Raw genomic sequence first — 16,236 nt, 5'->3', positions numbered from 1 at the left:
TTTGCACACTTAAACATTTTTGATGACAATACAAGGAAATGGAAAAATTTGACCAAAAAAAGTTAATTAAGTTAACAAAAATTTAATTTGTATTTCCCCATAAGAACACTGAATTAATAAAAAAAAAAATTTAAAAACGTAACAGTAATTTTTCCTTCTACAAAAGATAACAAAAAAAGAATTTCTAGGCCCAATAGAATTCTGCTTGCATAAAGCATGGATTTGAAAAAAGAATTTTTTTTTGATTTACTAGTTGAGTTTTAAAATCCACCGGAACAAATATGGTCTCGCCACTTTACTTTGATGTTAGAAAGAAAAACATTAGAGAATTAAGTATTTCAGGGGGTTTTGTACGTTATTTTCTAGCATTTATAAAAAAAATAAAATTAGTTCATGTTAGGTTTTTGCAGTAGCGTTTTAATTAGTTAAAAAAAATTTAGAGTAAAAAACTATATTCTTTTTATTGAGATATTTTATTTAATTTTTTATTTTTAACATAAGCTGTTTAGTACCCTTACCATTGAAGATGGTATTTATTTGCATGATTTTTTAATAAAAGTTTTTAATTAAGAGTTTTTAAATAAAAGTTTTTAATAAAAGGTTTTAATAAGTTTTCTTGTCTGACATTTACATAAAGAATTACGTTTTTCGCGTAAAATTTTATGGTAAAAACGGTTAATGCAAGAAAAACATCTATGTAAAAAAAAAAAAAAAAAAAATATAAAAAATACTAAAAAAAACGAGTTTTACTTGACAATAAACAACAAAAATTTACTGAAACAATTTTTATTAAAACATTAAAAAAGGAATTATTTAAAGGATATACGCTACATAGTTTTATCCATTAGTTATTTTAATTAATCAACAAAAATAAAAAGAGTGAAACTTGGCTTTTAAATAGAATCACTTTATTTTAACAACATCTGCTTCTTTTCTTGTTTCGAATCATAACACGACATTGGTTTTTTACACTTGTTTAAATGAAAAGCTCAACACTAGGGTGTTTCATTTCCGACAATGTTTTAAAAATGGTTACGTTACATGCAAAATGGGGTAAATAATGAACCAAAAAAAAATCTGTAAATTTTTCAAAATATTAAAAAGTCACCTTAAGGTTGCCATCTTTAAAAAATAGCGTTTTTTACACTTTTTTCAACTTTAAATATAACTTAATAAATAATAACTGAGTAACTTAAAAAATAATTAGTTTTATGTTACGTTACTGGATGTCTCAAAGGTTATTAGATGAACATTTGGTGAAATTTTCAGAAAAACTAGGTAATGTCTAGGGTTTGCCGTATTAAAATATAAAGCTACAAAACCTTTTACTTTTTTAAATCTTTTAAAAAAACAAAATTAAAATTCATTTAGGCTATTTTTAGGGCTTCAGCTTTTCGTAAAAATAATAATTAATAAAGAAGATACTAGTAATATAAAAAATACTATAAAGTGTTAATTTGTTTTGATTTCGAATAGGATGGATTTTGCATTCTGTGTTGTTCAACAACTTGCAAAATAAATTGTCGCTGTTCTTCATTTTGCGCACACTCATGGAAATCACCAATAAGTTTGATTTCTCTTTCAGCGCAATCATTTGTTACCTCTAATTGTTTAACAAAATTTTATGCGGTTCGATAATCTTACAAGAACTTCCACTCTTGTGGATTCATCTGGAGCCATTCCTGATTGTTTATTAGTCCTAATAAATGAAAAAGAAGCCAAAATTGTGAACCAATTAAAAAATAAAGGAAAATTTTTGGCCTTGAGGTAGAAACAAGTTTTTTTGCCATTATTTTTCAGGTAAACTCTGACAATTTTTCATTAAATAAAGATAAAATAACAAGCTCTTCTGTTAAATAGCAAAGGTGACAGTTAATTGATGAAATCACAGCGTTTGCAATATCTAAATCTTCTTCTTGATACCAGTTCATTGCAACAAAAAAGTTCAAGTCATCGACTGAAGCAAATACAGAAATCTTTGAGCGGAGAAATTGCATCGAATAAAAAAGACTAATAAACTTAGCCATGCGGTGGATCACAACTTGCTCATCATTGGACAGTAAATTTATCATAAGAGTTCCATTTTTAAAATATATATAGAATGTGATATAAATCTTGCATTGTGAACTGGACCTGGTTTGTGAATTTTGAACGTTTTGTCCATTGATAGTTTTGCCCCAAGATAGATAATAGTAAATTAAACTAATTCAAGAAAATTTTTTCGCAGAAATATTTTTTCTTCAAGGCATTGGTAAGCTCATTTCAGAACTAAACTTGCTTGATTAAAAATTTTTGATTTGATGTCAGTTTTATTTATGATCATTTAAATTAGTTTGGCCATTCAAAAAAGTTTAAATTTGAGTAATCAATATCGATTCTTGAAAACTCGGCTTGGAAACGTTTAAAAATGGATTCATCTGGACTCTTGCCATCTCCTCGTAATGCGGTAAATGTATTTTTGATGTGTAGCTCAATATGATAAAGGCAACATGCTAGCCATAGGAAAGTTCTCTTTAACTCACTTTCAATTTAAGTTGCTGCTCCTTTTTTATTACCTGTGTTTCTTGCTGTTATATCAAAGCATATACCAACCATATTTTCCGAAATGCTCTAATCTTGCGCAAGCATTTTTAACTAAATCACTGACTTCAAACGCACTAGATTTTTGATCTTTGGTTGACCTTCTCCGAAAATACATGCTTAGTCTATCTTCTTGACGTTCTAAAAATTTTGAAGCAACTATAACTGTTTATATGTATTTACTGCTGAAATGTGGCAAAGTTGCTTAACTTCATTACAAAATCTGATAATTTTATCTTTTCCAGCATTAAAATTTCGACTTGCCTGATCAATTTTTTTTTGTAATTTCCCCTACCAAAAAAAAAAAAACACATGTTTTTTTGTTGGTAGGCGACTGAAACTTGATAATTTATTGGTTTCAGGGTAACCAATTAACTAATCTTGATTATTTTTTAGGTTTATCGATATAATAAAATATTTGCTTATCCAATAAACTAGTTTTAAAATTATTTTTAAATTTTCAATTTTGCTAATTGTTATAACAACCAACTTGATTGTTATACATTATTTTAGTAAATAAATAAAGTTTTCCATTTCTTTAGAAAAGGTCTAATTTTTGCTGGGTAATTACCCTGAGAAATTATACATTTTTTTTCTGTTGTTCATAAATTTTGGAATTTTGAGTTCAATTTTCTGTAAAAAGCATTTAAAATATTTATAATGAATGGGAAATAATTAATCATTTATTTAGAAACTTTTAATGCTAAATGCATTTAGTATTCATCATGATATTTCATTATAAATTCTAAATGTGTTAAGCATTTATTATGAAATATTATATTATTCTGACATTGAATTTAGACATGCCCCAGGTAAATTTTTTTTGAATTGTGGAGTGTTGTTTAATATTTTAAACTATGTATTGTTTTTTTTAGTTAAATTACAATGAAGCAAATGTAATATTTTGTTCACCTGAAGCTATTGTAACAACTTATAGATCAATTGTCAAGGACACTGTCTTCAATCAGAAACTTGTTGCAATTGCAGTTGATGAAAGCCATTGTGTAAAAAAGTGGTAAGTGATTTTGTTATATAAAAAATTTGCTACGTAAAGTAAACATTGATATTTACAACTTCTATGTCAGACATTCTTGTAATATATAAAGTTATTTTAAAATTAAACAATTTCGCCCATTGAAAAAAAACATAAATGCAATACATATAGCATTTTATAAGCAACATCTTTTGATTTACATGATTTTATTTATACCTAATTTGTCTGCGATTTTTATAGGGGAAGTTCAAGTACACAATCAGATGCATTTCGGTCTCACTACATTAGACTATCAGAATTGCGATCACTTGTCCCTAAAAGAATTCCAGTATTGGCATTGACAACAACTGCAACTAAAAGTACCGCTGACTTTATTATTGATAATCATTGTATGCATAATTTAGTTATCATATCATCTACGCCAGAAAGAAGAAATATTAAGTACAGCCTAATACATACTGACACAAAAGATCCGGAAAAAAATTTTTAGTTCAAGATATTCTTTTGAACACTTATACAGCTAAAAAAACTTTAGTCTTTTCTATAACTATGACTGATGTAAGATCAATTTATAGGTACTTTCACCATGGTCACCTATGACTAACAGAGTAATGCGGTTCTTTTAGTCTACCCAAGGTGTCTTATCCTTCAAAAAGTTAGCTCTGCTAAAAAAGCATATTGTTGAAATACAGAAATATGTCGCAGATCAATGCTACCAAAAGAGTTTTCTGTTAAGGAACATTAAATTGACCAGATCCATGATTGCTGTGACATCTGTGAAAAAATATGTATATGTTGGGTTAGTTATTGTGGGTTAAAAAAACATTAGTGGAAGGGAGGGTTGGTGCGGCGCGGGGCCCCCTGCGTTAGCCACAGTAGGGGGTGCTCCAGTGCTGCGCCTGGACTGGGGTGGGGTGGGTTATCCTCTTTTAGAGGTGAAGAAAACCCAAGAGTTTTTTTTATTCCCTGTTTTTAATGAGTTGAGTGGTTTATAAAAGGTAGTTCGTTAAAAGTGTTTATATAGGAAAATTTTTAAGAAATTTAATTATTTGATCTTCTAAAAGAAGAAGAGTAAACTAATGGAAAGTTATTTGGCTCATGACCAAAATATAAGGGTTCTCTTTATTTTTAAATTAGAGCAGTTTCTTTTGATTACGGAGAAATAAAAGTATGAGAATCGTTTATACATGTTAGTGGAAGCAGATAAATGAGTAAAATAGGGTAATTCCTATTTTGTATCAGGTTAAAAGATTTAATACTTTTTTATCCTAAGACGCATAGCTTAAGCCATGTTTTTACTGAAACAAAGAAAAATTAACAGCAGTAAAGAAATTTATGCAATTAAAGTAATTTAGTTACAAAGTAATCGTAAATTTTATCTAATTAAGGGCCAGCAGACGCGGTGATACTTAAAAAATAAATTTTTATAAAAAATAGGTTAAATGTGTATAGAATAAAAATTGTAAAATTAAAATTATTGATTTGGTAATATATTAATTTATTTGGTAATAATTAAAAATTTCAAAAATTTTATAAAAAAACTAGAAACTTGAATAAATGATAATTAAACAGGATTAGATACCCTGGTAATCTTTTTGTTAATAATTAATCTGAACAGTATACCTAAATAGGTGAAAATCAAATATTTTGGTTGTTTATTTTTCTAATTAGAGGAGTATGTGATTTAATTCCATAATCCGCAAAATACCTTACCTTTTTTTGAAAATACAAGTGTTGCATGGTTGTATTCAGCTTTAACTTATAGTTAAAGCATAATTCTTTAAAGAATAAAGTCAAATATTATGGCCTTTATAAAAAGGGATATTATGTACTACAATAAATATTGTAATATAAATTTATATTTGGATAATCAATGTAAAGTGATTTTAAAGAGAATTTAATAGTAATTAAAAATATAAGGTTTTAATGAATAAGTGCAAATATTAATACAAATAGCCCGTCGCCTTGATCATAAAAGATAGAGTAAGTCGTAACATAGTGGGGGAAAGGGAACTTTTCCCTGTGATTTATAATCCAATCATGAATGAATTTTTCTTTTTTTTTTCTATTTTAATAATTTCAGGGTGTTTAATGTGTATTAATTCTTTAAATCCGATTCATTCTGTTTTTTGATTAGTAGCTGTATTTTTTTTTTCCTTTTGCTTTACTAATTAATTTAGACTTGGAATTCCTATCATTATTATTAATAATAACTAGCAGTAAGCAACCCGTAATACGGATTTTTAGTAATTTAATCATTGCTTATAGTTAACGAAAAAAAAAAGACTACATTAACATCGTTAAATTCTTTTTAAAATCTGTTACACACAGCAGGTATTATAAAAAGAAAGTCAAGTAAAGCCTGCCTACACCTAAAAAAAGAAATGAAAAGTAATTACAATTTTTAATAACAAAAGTATCGTTTGCATTGTATTGTTAGTAGAATATAACAGAAAATATAAAGAATTAAAAAAATAGCTATAACAGCCCAGCTCTATTAACACAAAACACAGAAATAATAGCGCATAGCATAAGATATTTGTAAGCACACATTACTATGTTTCTCAAAATAATTAAAAAAGAAAAGATTATCGAAAGGCTAGACAACTTAACGTAAAAACACGGCTAAATAACACCACAAATTTATAAGATATTTTATCAACTGAAATATTTGAACTAAAAAGATTTTATTTGTTTCAAAATTGAACAATTATGGTTAAACAATTTGAATAATTATATCATAAAATAGCAAGCAACTCGTAAAATATTTTATATACATGGTCTGGTGTTTTGTATACATGTTTTATATACATGGTCATGGTGTGGTATTAAGAAATACGTAAGAGCTCAGTAATTACATGTTTTATTGATGTACTAATTCTCATTTAACTCTCATCTAAGTGAGAGAGGGAGAGAAAGAAAGTGTTTCCAAAGCAGCATATTAAAAAAAGTAAAAGACACACAATAAATAATATCAACTGGTTTAATTAAGTTACCAGTAAACAAAACTATTTTTACCTATATTGTTAGAAGTTCCAGCTTCTCTCTAACTGTTGACTAATGATTAATAGAGTAAATTTCATATCATTAAAATTTACAAAATTAAAACCATGTTTCAACAGTAAGGAAACTAATCAAGTGATGACAAAGACAACTAAAAAAAAAGAACATTGAAAAACAACAGAATTATGTTTGAATTTATAAAAAAATTTAAAATCATTTCAATTTAATACTGTTATCAACTGTTACTGTAAATAGTAAAATTCATTATTAGTATTATTCTAAAGTGTTTAAAATCAAATAAAAAAACATTAACACTACTTGACACTGAGTTCTGGCAAGTAAGTTTTCTGCTTGCCGAGCAGCATATTTTACATTTCAACAATGACTAATTTTACCTTGCCTAGCTCTATCTCTTTCATTTGGACAACAATTATTTTTGTCTATTAGAATTTACACAAATAAATTCTTTGCTTATTAATAGCCATTTCAATTTCACTGTATTCTTTAAAAATACTACCAGTAATATTACTATTGCTACAACTGGATAATAAAAAAAGTAAAAGAATCTTACAAATTGTGATCTTTTCTAATTAAAGACTATATCTTAACTTAAGATTAATTGAAATCCATGTCTTTTTTTAAGTATATAAACAGAAAAGCAATGATATAAACAGAAAAGCAAAAAATTTGGAACAAACATTTCTTTGAATAAAACTACTGTATTTAAATGAATTAAATTAAATAAAGCTCTAGAACTTCCCACATTGTTAATGGCAAAAGTACAACACGTCCTGATCTAATATTATGATCATTTCCAAGGTTGTTTACATGTTTGTGTAAGGCATCATACTGCTTGCTTCTGTTTAGGTTAATTATCTAACTGAAAGTCTATAATTGTAGTACTGAGATAATGTAACATGATTTCTAACCAATGTAGCACAGTCAGGGTTGTGAACCATTTGATTATGCCAACCAGCATCACCCCTTAGAAAAAATAAAGAATAAAGCATAGAATCTATGTTGGCAGACATACTTGATATAGTTTTAAGAGGATGACCTCTTGGGTAAATAACAACTTCCCTGGAAGCAGGTGGAGCACCGTCTTTGCCAACAAATACAACTGCAACATCATGTGAAAGGAGATTATAGCAACGTTTATCTTGCCCTTCAAGTAAAGTCATTTTTATAACTGAGACTGAGCAACCTTCTATAGCTGTTGGGCGAATTTCTTCATCTTCCACTTCAGCTATGTTTTTAAATGCAGGAGAAATTGGGTTCTCTTCACTAATAAAATTTTGCAATCGAAACATTAAACCATTTAAGCAAAGATCATTACCAAATTGTTGCATTCTAAAAATTACTGCTGCAAGTGGATCATAGATGTATAGTTGACAATGTCAGCGGAACATCTTGATTTGGCCTAAGATTACATATACAAACAATACTCTTATGACTTTAAATATATATATATATATATATATATATATATATATATATATATATATATATATATATATATATATATATATATATATATATCAAGTTTGAAGATGCTTGAAAAAAAATTAACTTAGCTTTAGATTTATCAGATAATGTATTATGTACAACATAAATACATCATCTGATAACTCTTAAATAAAAAATGTAATGAATAAGTAAATAAATAAGAAAAACATTACATACAAAAAATGAAAGTCAATGTACCTTATAGAGAAAAGCTGTTGTGATTTATCAGAGTAGTTGTTAAATATTTTTATTTCATGTTAGCTTTTAGAAAATAATTTATGCTGGTGCATCATGATTCCAAAATATTTATAGCAAAATCATATAATAAACAATGCTAAATACAAAAAATCAAATTGAGAAAATATTTTGCATAGATGGCAAAATAATGCCATATATGCAATTGGGATTATTTTGCCATATATGCAACATAGGCAGTGATTTTTTATAATAAAATTACCTATTTATCATTTTTAACAATAGACACCAAATGAAGGTGAGCCAAATGTCAATCAACTCAAAAGATAACAAAAAAACAACATCACAGCAACAACACACAACAATAGCACACACCATAAGTTAATATAATATGCATATAACATAACTTAAGTAACATAACATTCATATATAACAGAACATAAGTAACAACATTATACAAATTGTTATTAAAATACATTATTATGTATTTTTAGAGTAATTAATAATAAAGGCTTAAAAACCTTTTTTTTTTTTTTTTTGCAGTAACACCTAAAGCAGTAACAGTTTGACACTAAATACTGACGTGAAACCCTCTGTTATAAGTACATCACTTGGCTGGCTAGGTTGTCACATCTTGCTCTACACATTTACCAAGTCACAGCACTTTGAAAACATGGAAGCAACATAATATAAACATATGTACCAACTATACATGTATAAATGTGCTTAAATATGTTTAAGGTTAAATATATACCTTATATACATATTTAAACACATTTATAAAACAATTATATAACACATATTAACACATACAAAAACAATAAAAAAAACACTTTACATTATTATAAAAAAACATTGATAAAACAACTATAAAGCACATATTGCCACATACACATCCTTATCAAAAAAGAAAACAATAAACATGTGCAAACAAAAATTTTTTAAATGACACGAGAAATTTTAAAAAAATTTAAAGTAAAAAAATAATTATATACAAACAATATTCTTTACCTTCATTTTTTTTTCATAAGAACTGTAATCCTCATAACAAAATTTAACCTTTACATACAATAACATGTAACATGCCATGTCAGTGTTGGCACAAAATTTTAATTTATTTTTCTAAATTTTCTAAAAAAGAATAAAAATAGTTAAGAGCATCACAGAAATTTCAAAGTAGTAATAACCAATTTTATGGAAATAGCATTAGTATAACTTTTTTGTTGCATAAAAAATAATTATGCCTCATCCATGCCCCTATTTTCCCTCTAAAAAATAAAATATAAGCTCAATAAAAACAAAACTGCTAAAAAAAAACAACGAAGCTAAGAGAAAAAGTAAAGCAAACAAAATGTAAACAATTTTAAAAATTAAAAAAAGTGACCCTTTCTACTTTATATCTAAAAAAATATTATATTTAAATTGCTATTTTCTATACTTACTTCAATTATAATATGATCTTAATGATAATTATTTATCTTAATATGATTCTTTTTGTAATATTTTTAAACTAATAGATAATAATTAAATTCCAAAAGGTAAAAAGTTTTAACTCGCTTAAGAGATCTTTCTCCAATGACCGCGTGCATTTGGAGAACGCGCTCTTTCAAAGCCTAGTAATTAATAAAATGACGTTAAACATTAAACGTTTCTGTAGCAATTAGGTTATAGATATATATACATTTATAAATCCCCCCTCCAACACACAAACTATGATGCTGTCGCGACTCTAAGGATATACATATATATATATTGAACTATTTATTAGTGAAAACATATATGAAAATCAAAATTTTCTTTATAATATAGTATATTTTATAAATAAACCTCTTCAACTTCCTTAGAACAACAACTCAAATCTGATTAATAACAACTCTGTAAACATGAATTTTTTAATAATCTAAATCTTAATAATTTATAAACAATTAAACTTAAATAAAAATGTATGAAAATGATTAATGCTATATTAAATATAGAAAAACAAAACATATAATAACACAATTATATCCGAAACCACAATTCATTCAATTAAGAGAAATTATATACATTTATTGAAAAGCCAGAAGCATTTTTTTCAAAGAGCAAAGGTTTTAACAATACTATAGAGAATTTAACAACACTATAGTGAAAGCATGAAACTACCCATAAATATCTTTTAACGCTAGACCGCATCTAAGAATTATAGCAATTAAATTTAAAAGTACAATTTAAAAAAAGATTACAATAAATTAAATACTTAATAAAATTTTAAAAAGATTTTATATTACCTATCATTTCAAGCTACTAAACATTATCTACCTAATGTCTACTTAAACACTTTGAAATTGTACCATGAAAGGTCGTGACTTCTTTAAGAAAAGACTTGGTTAAGAAAAGTTTGGAAACTACTTAAAAACTAAAAAAATTGTGCATTTTACAGAATACAGAACTGTAACTAATATCAAACAATAGGCATAACTATGTGCACTAATAATAATATTCACTGTGCTATTTATATTAGGAAATAAAAGCAGTGAGTTCTAGTAATGAAACTACCTATTAATCATTTTTAACAACAGACACTATCATAAAGATAAGCCAAAGGTAACAACATTACGCAAAAAATTATCAAAGATAATGTTATGTATTTTCAGAATAGTTATATTGAAGGCTAGACAACACTTAGACCTAAAGCAGTAACACCGCTTGACTGGTAAGGTTGACGAATCTTGCTCTAGATCTATAAATCAAATATATTGTGTTTCATAGTTTTACTAACTATAAAACACAATATTTTTTTAATGTTATATAACATATAAAAATACCTCTTTTAACAATCATGTACACATTAGATAAAATACATTTCATACTATTATAAAAATATTTATATAAACACATTTATAAAACACAAATTTATATACACACATTTATAAAACAACTATATAACATATATCACCACATACACGTATTTATCAAAAACTTTTTAACTTTGAGCATAATATAATCATATATGCAAACCTTTAACAACTATAAAACCTTTAACAACTATAAAACAACATTTATTAGCATCAATTGTTTTTAATGTAACAAAGAATGCAGACTACAATTCACAACATTGGAATGAAAAAGATGAAACCATTTAAGAACAAAATTAAAAATTTCTAATAAATACATGTTCAGATACCTTGAAATGAAGCATTCTTTTGACAAATTCCAGAAGAATTTTTTTTAATTTTTCTATTTCTCATTACTTTTCCTAAGAATATAAAATATACATACAGATATAGAGAAATATAAAATAGATTAAAAGAAACGCAAACTTATGTATATAAACTTACATGACCACAAACAACAGTTTTATTTTATTTAACTTTCATAATAAATACATAATTAAAATTTTATTCTCATTATTCTTTCTACAAAAAATAATCTTAATCTATAAATAAGAAAATGAATTGAACTTATTAAAAAAGCCATCAGCTCCTCTTAACTGCTCTAGAAAATAAAACAATACTTACTTAAAATGTTCTAAAAAGACTAACGACAAAACTGAAACAGTTTACTAAAAAAGAAACATTGTACTAAAAAAACTATTTTACAAGTCAATTTAGTTCTAACTTCTAAAAAATGAAAACAGGCGATAAAAATTAGAAAAATAAAAACAACCAACAACAAACAAACGATTATTTAAATTTTTATTTTAAACAATGAACAACATTAATTCTTCTTGAAAATAAAAATATATCAGTTCTAATTTGCTTGCTTGCGAAAGACCGCATGGAATATATAACCGCGCATTCAAAAGTCTAGAAAGAACTTAAAAACGAAGAAATGGTGTATTTTACAGAATACAGAACCGTCATTATCAAAACGAACATTTGGCGTAACTATGTGCACTATTCATTAGCGTATTAATATTTTGATATATGTAGGAGCCATAGTAATTTTATTTTTATTTGTAATAATGATGTTAGATATAATTCAAATAAAAACAAGTTCTAATATTAATAATATAATCCCTATAATTTTAATTGTTTTAACTTCATTAATAATAAAAGCTATTAATAAGAATATATTTTTACCTTATTATTTAAATAATAATTTTTTAAATTTTAATTTAATAAGTTATCATAATTTTCATAATTTAGTTTTATTTTTTTATTCCAAATATTATATAAATTTTATGTTAATAAGCATTATTCTATCAATAGGAATGATAGGAATAATTGTTTTAACAATTACTCATAATCTTAACTCAAAAAAGCAGAAAATATATATACAATATTTAAGAAACAATTCATGAAATTAAATTTATTTATTTATTAGTTTTTTACTTAGTTTTATTATTTTATTTTTTTCAATTTTTCTTTCTTTTAAATCACCTGATAAAGAAAAAGTTTCTATTTATGAGTGTGGATTTAATCCCTTTCATTCAACTGGTCAGCCATTTTTTAGAAGATTTTTATTAATTGCTATTTTGTTTTTGGTATTTGACTTATAATTTACTTATTTCCGTGATCTGTAAATTCAAATTTAATAGATTATTATTCACAATCTATTATTTATTTATTTATAATTGTATTAGTTATAGGGTTAATTTATGAACAATTAAAGGGGGGGGGGGGTTAGAATGAGAATAATGCTATTTGATTTTAATTTATTAGTAATAATTATGTTTTGTATTAGTATTATCGGAATAATCATTAACAGAAGCAATATAATATTGATTCTAGTTAGTCTAGAAATTTTATTATTATTTATCTCAATGAATTTTATATTAAATTCATTAACTAATTTTTCTCAGAAGGACAAATAATAGCAATATACATAATAACTATTGCTGCTTTTGAGTCAGCTATTGGATTATCAATAATAATAGCTTTCTATAAAATAAAAGGATCTATTTCTTTAAAATTATTAAATTTACTAAAAGGATAATGAAAAATATATATTTAATTAAATTAGAAATTATAAAGTTTTTGTCAATTATTATCCCAGTTTAGATTTCTGTAGCCTATTTGACTTTAGCAGAAAGAAAAATTTTAGGTTACAGCCAGAATAGAAAAGGCCCTAATGTAGTAGGAATATATGGATTATTTCAACCCTTAGCTGATGGTGTAAAATTATTTTCAAAAGAATTAATTATCCCTAATCATGTTAATATATTTCTTTACTTATTTTCTCCTGTTCTAGCTTTAACTTTATCCTTGCTTATTTGAATAATACTTCCGTTAGGAGTAAATAATTTAATCTTTGATTTTAACTTCGGAATAATGTTTATTTTTGCTATTTCTTCAATAAACATATGTTCTATACTTTTATCCGGATGATCAAGTAATTCTAAATATGCCTTTTTAGGTTCATTAAGAGCTGCTGCTCAAATGATAAGTTATGAAGTATGTATTAGTTTAGTTGTTTTTTCTTGTGTTTTATGTGCTGGAACTTTAAATATCTATTTTTTAATAAATTCACAAAGTCAAAGCATTTCTTATATTTTTCCTTTATGACCTATAGCTATAATGTTTTTTATATGTTCATTAGCAGAAACTAACAGGGCTCCTTTTGATCTAATTGAAGGTGAATCAGAATTAGTTTCTGGTTATAATGTAGAATACTCTTCAATGTCTTTTGCTTTATTCTTTTTAGCAGAATATTTTCACATAATATTTACTAGTGCTTTTTTTGTAATTTTTTTTTTGGAAATTGAAATAATTATTTCTCTATTAATAATTTTATTTTATTTTTAAAGATGATTCTGCTTGTTTTTTTATTTATTTGAGTTAGAACTTCTTTTCCAAGATTAAGATATGATCAATTAATGGGTTTATTATGAAAATCTTATTTACCTTTAAGTCTATCATTTATTATTATTACCAATTCTTTATTATGGGCTTTTTGAGGTTTATCCAATAAATGATGTATTTAACCTTTCTTTTAATAATTCCATTTTTAAGTATAATAAATATTTTATTAGTTAAAAGAAATAATAAAAATATTTTTAATATTTCTTTGTTTTGATCTTTAATATTATTATTTTATTTTATATTACTTTTTATTTTGAATCATAAAATTTTAAGTTTTCAATTTAATTTAAATTTTAATTGATTATTAATTAATTCAATATCTATTAATTGAAACAATTTTATTCTTTCTGTTGATGGCTTATCTATATTTTTTATAGGCTTAAGTATTTTATTAATTCCTATATGTATATTAATAAGCTTAAAATCTAAAAAATATTTCAAAAAATAAATTAATATATTGCTTTTTATATAAGTTATTTTATTAATTACGGTATTTTCTCTTTTGGATATTTTATGATTTTATATTTTATTTGAAAGTATACTGATACCTGTGTTTATTATGATTGGTATATGAGGTAAAAGAAGAAAAAATTAAAGCTACTTTTTATTTCTTTATTTACACTTTAATAGGATCTTTATTAATGCTAATAAGTATATTTAAAATATATTCGTTAACTGGGACTACTAATTATAAAAATTTACTAATCATAAAAATTCCATATAATATTCAATTTTGATTATTTATAGGATTTTTTGTAGGTTTAGCTGTACAAATACCAATGCTACCATTTCATATTTGACTTCCTCAAGCTCATGTAGAAGCACCAATAGCAGGTTCAATTCTATTAGCAGGAATACTTTTAAAATTGTGCGGTTATGGTTTAATCAGATTTTGTTATCCGTTTTTTCCGTTAGCTTCTCAATTTTATTATCCATTGATTGTTATAATGAGCATTATAGCTATAGTTTATGGTGCTTTGACCACATGTTGTCAAATAGACATAAAACGTTTAATTGCTTATTCTTCAGTATCTCATATGGGTTTAGTGACTATAGGTATTTTCTCACACTCTATTGAAGGATTAGTCGGATCAATGTTAATGATGGTTGCTCATGGTTTATCCAGTTCAGGTTTGTTTATTATTACTTCAATTGTGTATTTAAGATTTTATTCTAGAATTATAAAATACTTTAGAGGTTTAACATTTACTATGCCTTAAGTATAATTACATTCATTTTAATTTTAGCTAATGTTTCATTTCCCATAACATTAAATTTAAAGCTGAATTATTTTTTATAATTTCAGCTTTAAAATTTTCTTTATTTATAATTTTATTAATTTTATTAGGAGTTTTTATAAATTTAATTTATTCTTTATGGGTTTACGATAGAATGTTTTTTGGTTCTAGTTCGCCTCATCTAAAATTTTCAAGAGATACTATAAGTTTTGAATTTCAAAGTTTATTACCATTAATAGTATTTATTATTGTGTTAGGAATTTATCCGAATATACTCATTAGTTCTATAATATTTAGTTCTTATGTTAACATTTCTAAATAATGAGAATTAGAAAAAACAATCATCTTATAAAACAGATTAATTCTACTTTAATCGATCTTCCTTACCCATCAAATATAAACTATTTATGAAATTTCGGGTCCTTATTAGGATTGTGTTTTGCAATTCAATTGGTTACCAAAATTTTTTTAGCTATGCATTATTGTGGAGACATAATTTTAGCTTTTAAGTCAATAATTCATATATGCAGAGATGTAAGCGATGGATTTTTTTAAAAATCAATTCATGCTAACGGAGCTTCTTTATTTTTTATTTGTGTTTATATTAATATAGGCAAAAGTTTATATTATGGGGGTTATCAAAAAAAACCTATTTGATTTTCAGGTATAACTATATTTATAGTAATGATGATTACTGCTTTTATAGGTTATGTATTACCTTGAAGACAAATGTCTTTTTGGGGGGCCAATGTAATTACAAATTTTTTATCTGCAATTCCTTATATAGGAGATGATATAGTTCAACGAATTTGGGGTGGATTTAGTGTGAATTATGCCACTTTAGGTAGATTTTTTAGTTTACATTATTTATTCCCATTTGTATTAGCATCTTTGATTTTAATTCATATAGTATTAATTCATAGTGTTGGATCTAGTA

The 16,236-nt window shown here is 25.2% G+C and overlaps 1 protein-coding gene and 1 pseudogene across 1 annotated transcript; both read left to right on the top strand.

Annotated features, from left to right (window-relative positions):
- The first annotated feature begins 3,383 nt into the window (after positions 1 to 3,383).
- On the top strand, positions 3,384 to 4,064 carry LOC136074158 (uncharacterized). Its single transcript, XM_065786463.1, has 3 exons — positions 3,384 to 3,392; positions 3,456 to 3,595; positions 3,815 to 4,064. Exons 1-3 carry the CDS (start codon positions 3,384 to 3,386, stop codon positions 4,062 to 4,064), a joined length of 399 nt encoding a protein of 132 aa, XP_065642535.1.
- Positions 4,065 to 14,170: 10,106 nt separating this feature from the next.
- On the top strand, positions 14,171 to 15,621 carry LOC136074157 (NADH-ubiquinone oxidoreductase chain 4-like; annotated as a pseudogene).
- The last annotated feature ends 615 nt before the right edge of the window (positions 15,622 to 16,236 follow it).

The sequence above is a fragment of the Hydra vulgaris genome, chromosome 01 (assembly GCF_038396675.1).
Source record: "Hydra vulgaris chromosome 01, alternate assembly HydraT2T_AEP".
Lineage (NCBI taxonomy): Eukaryota > Metazoa > Cnidaria > Hydrozoa > Anthoathecata > Hydridae > Hydra > Hydra vulgaris.
This window is presented reverse-complemented; position numbering and strand designations above follow the sequence as displayed.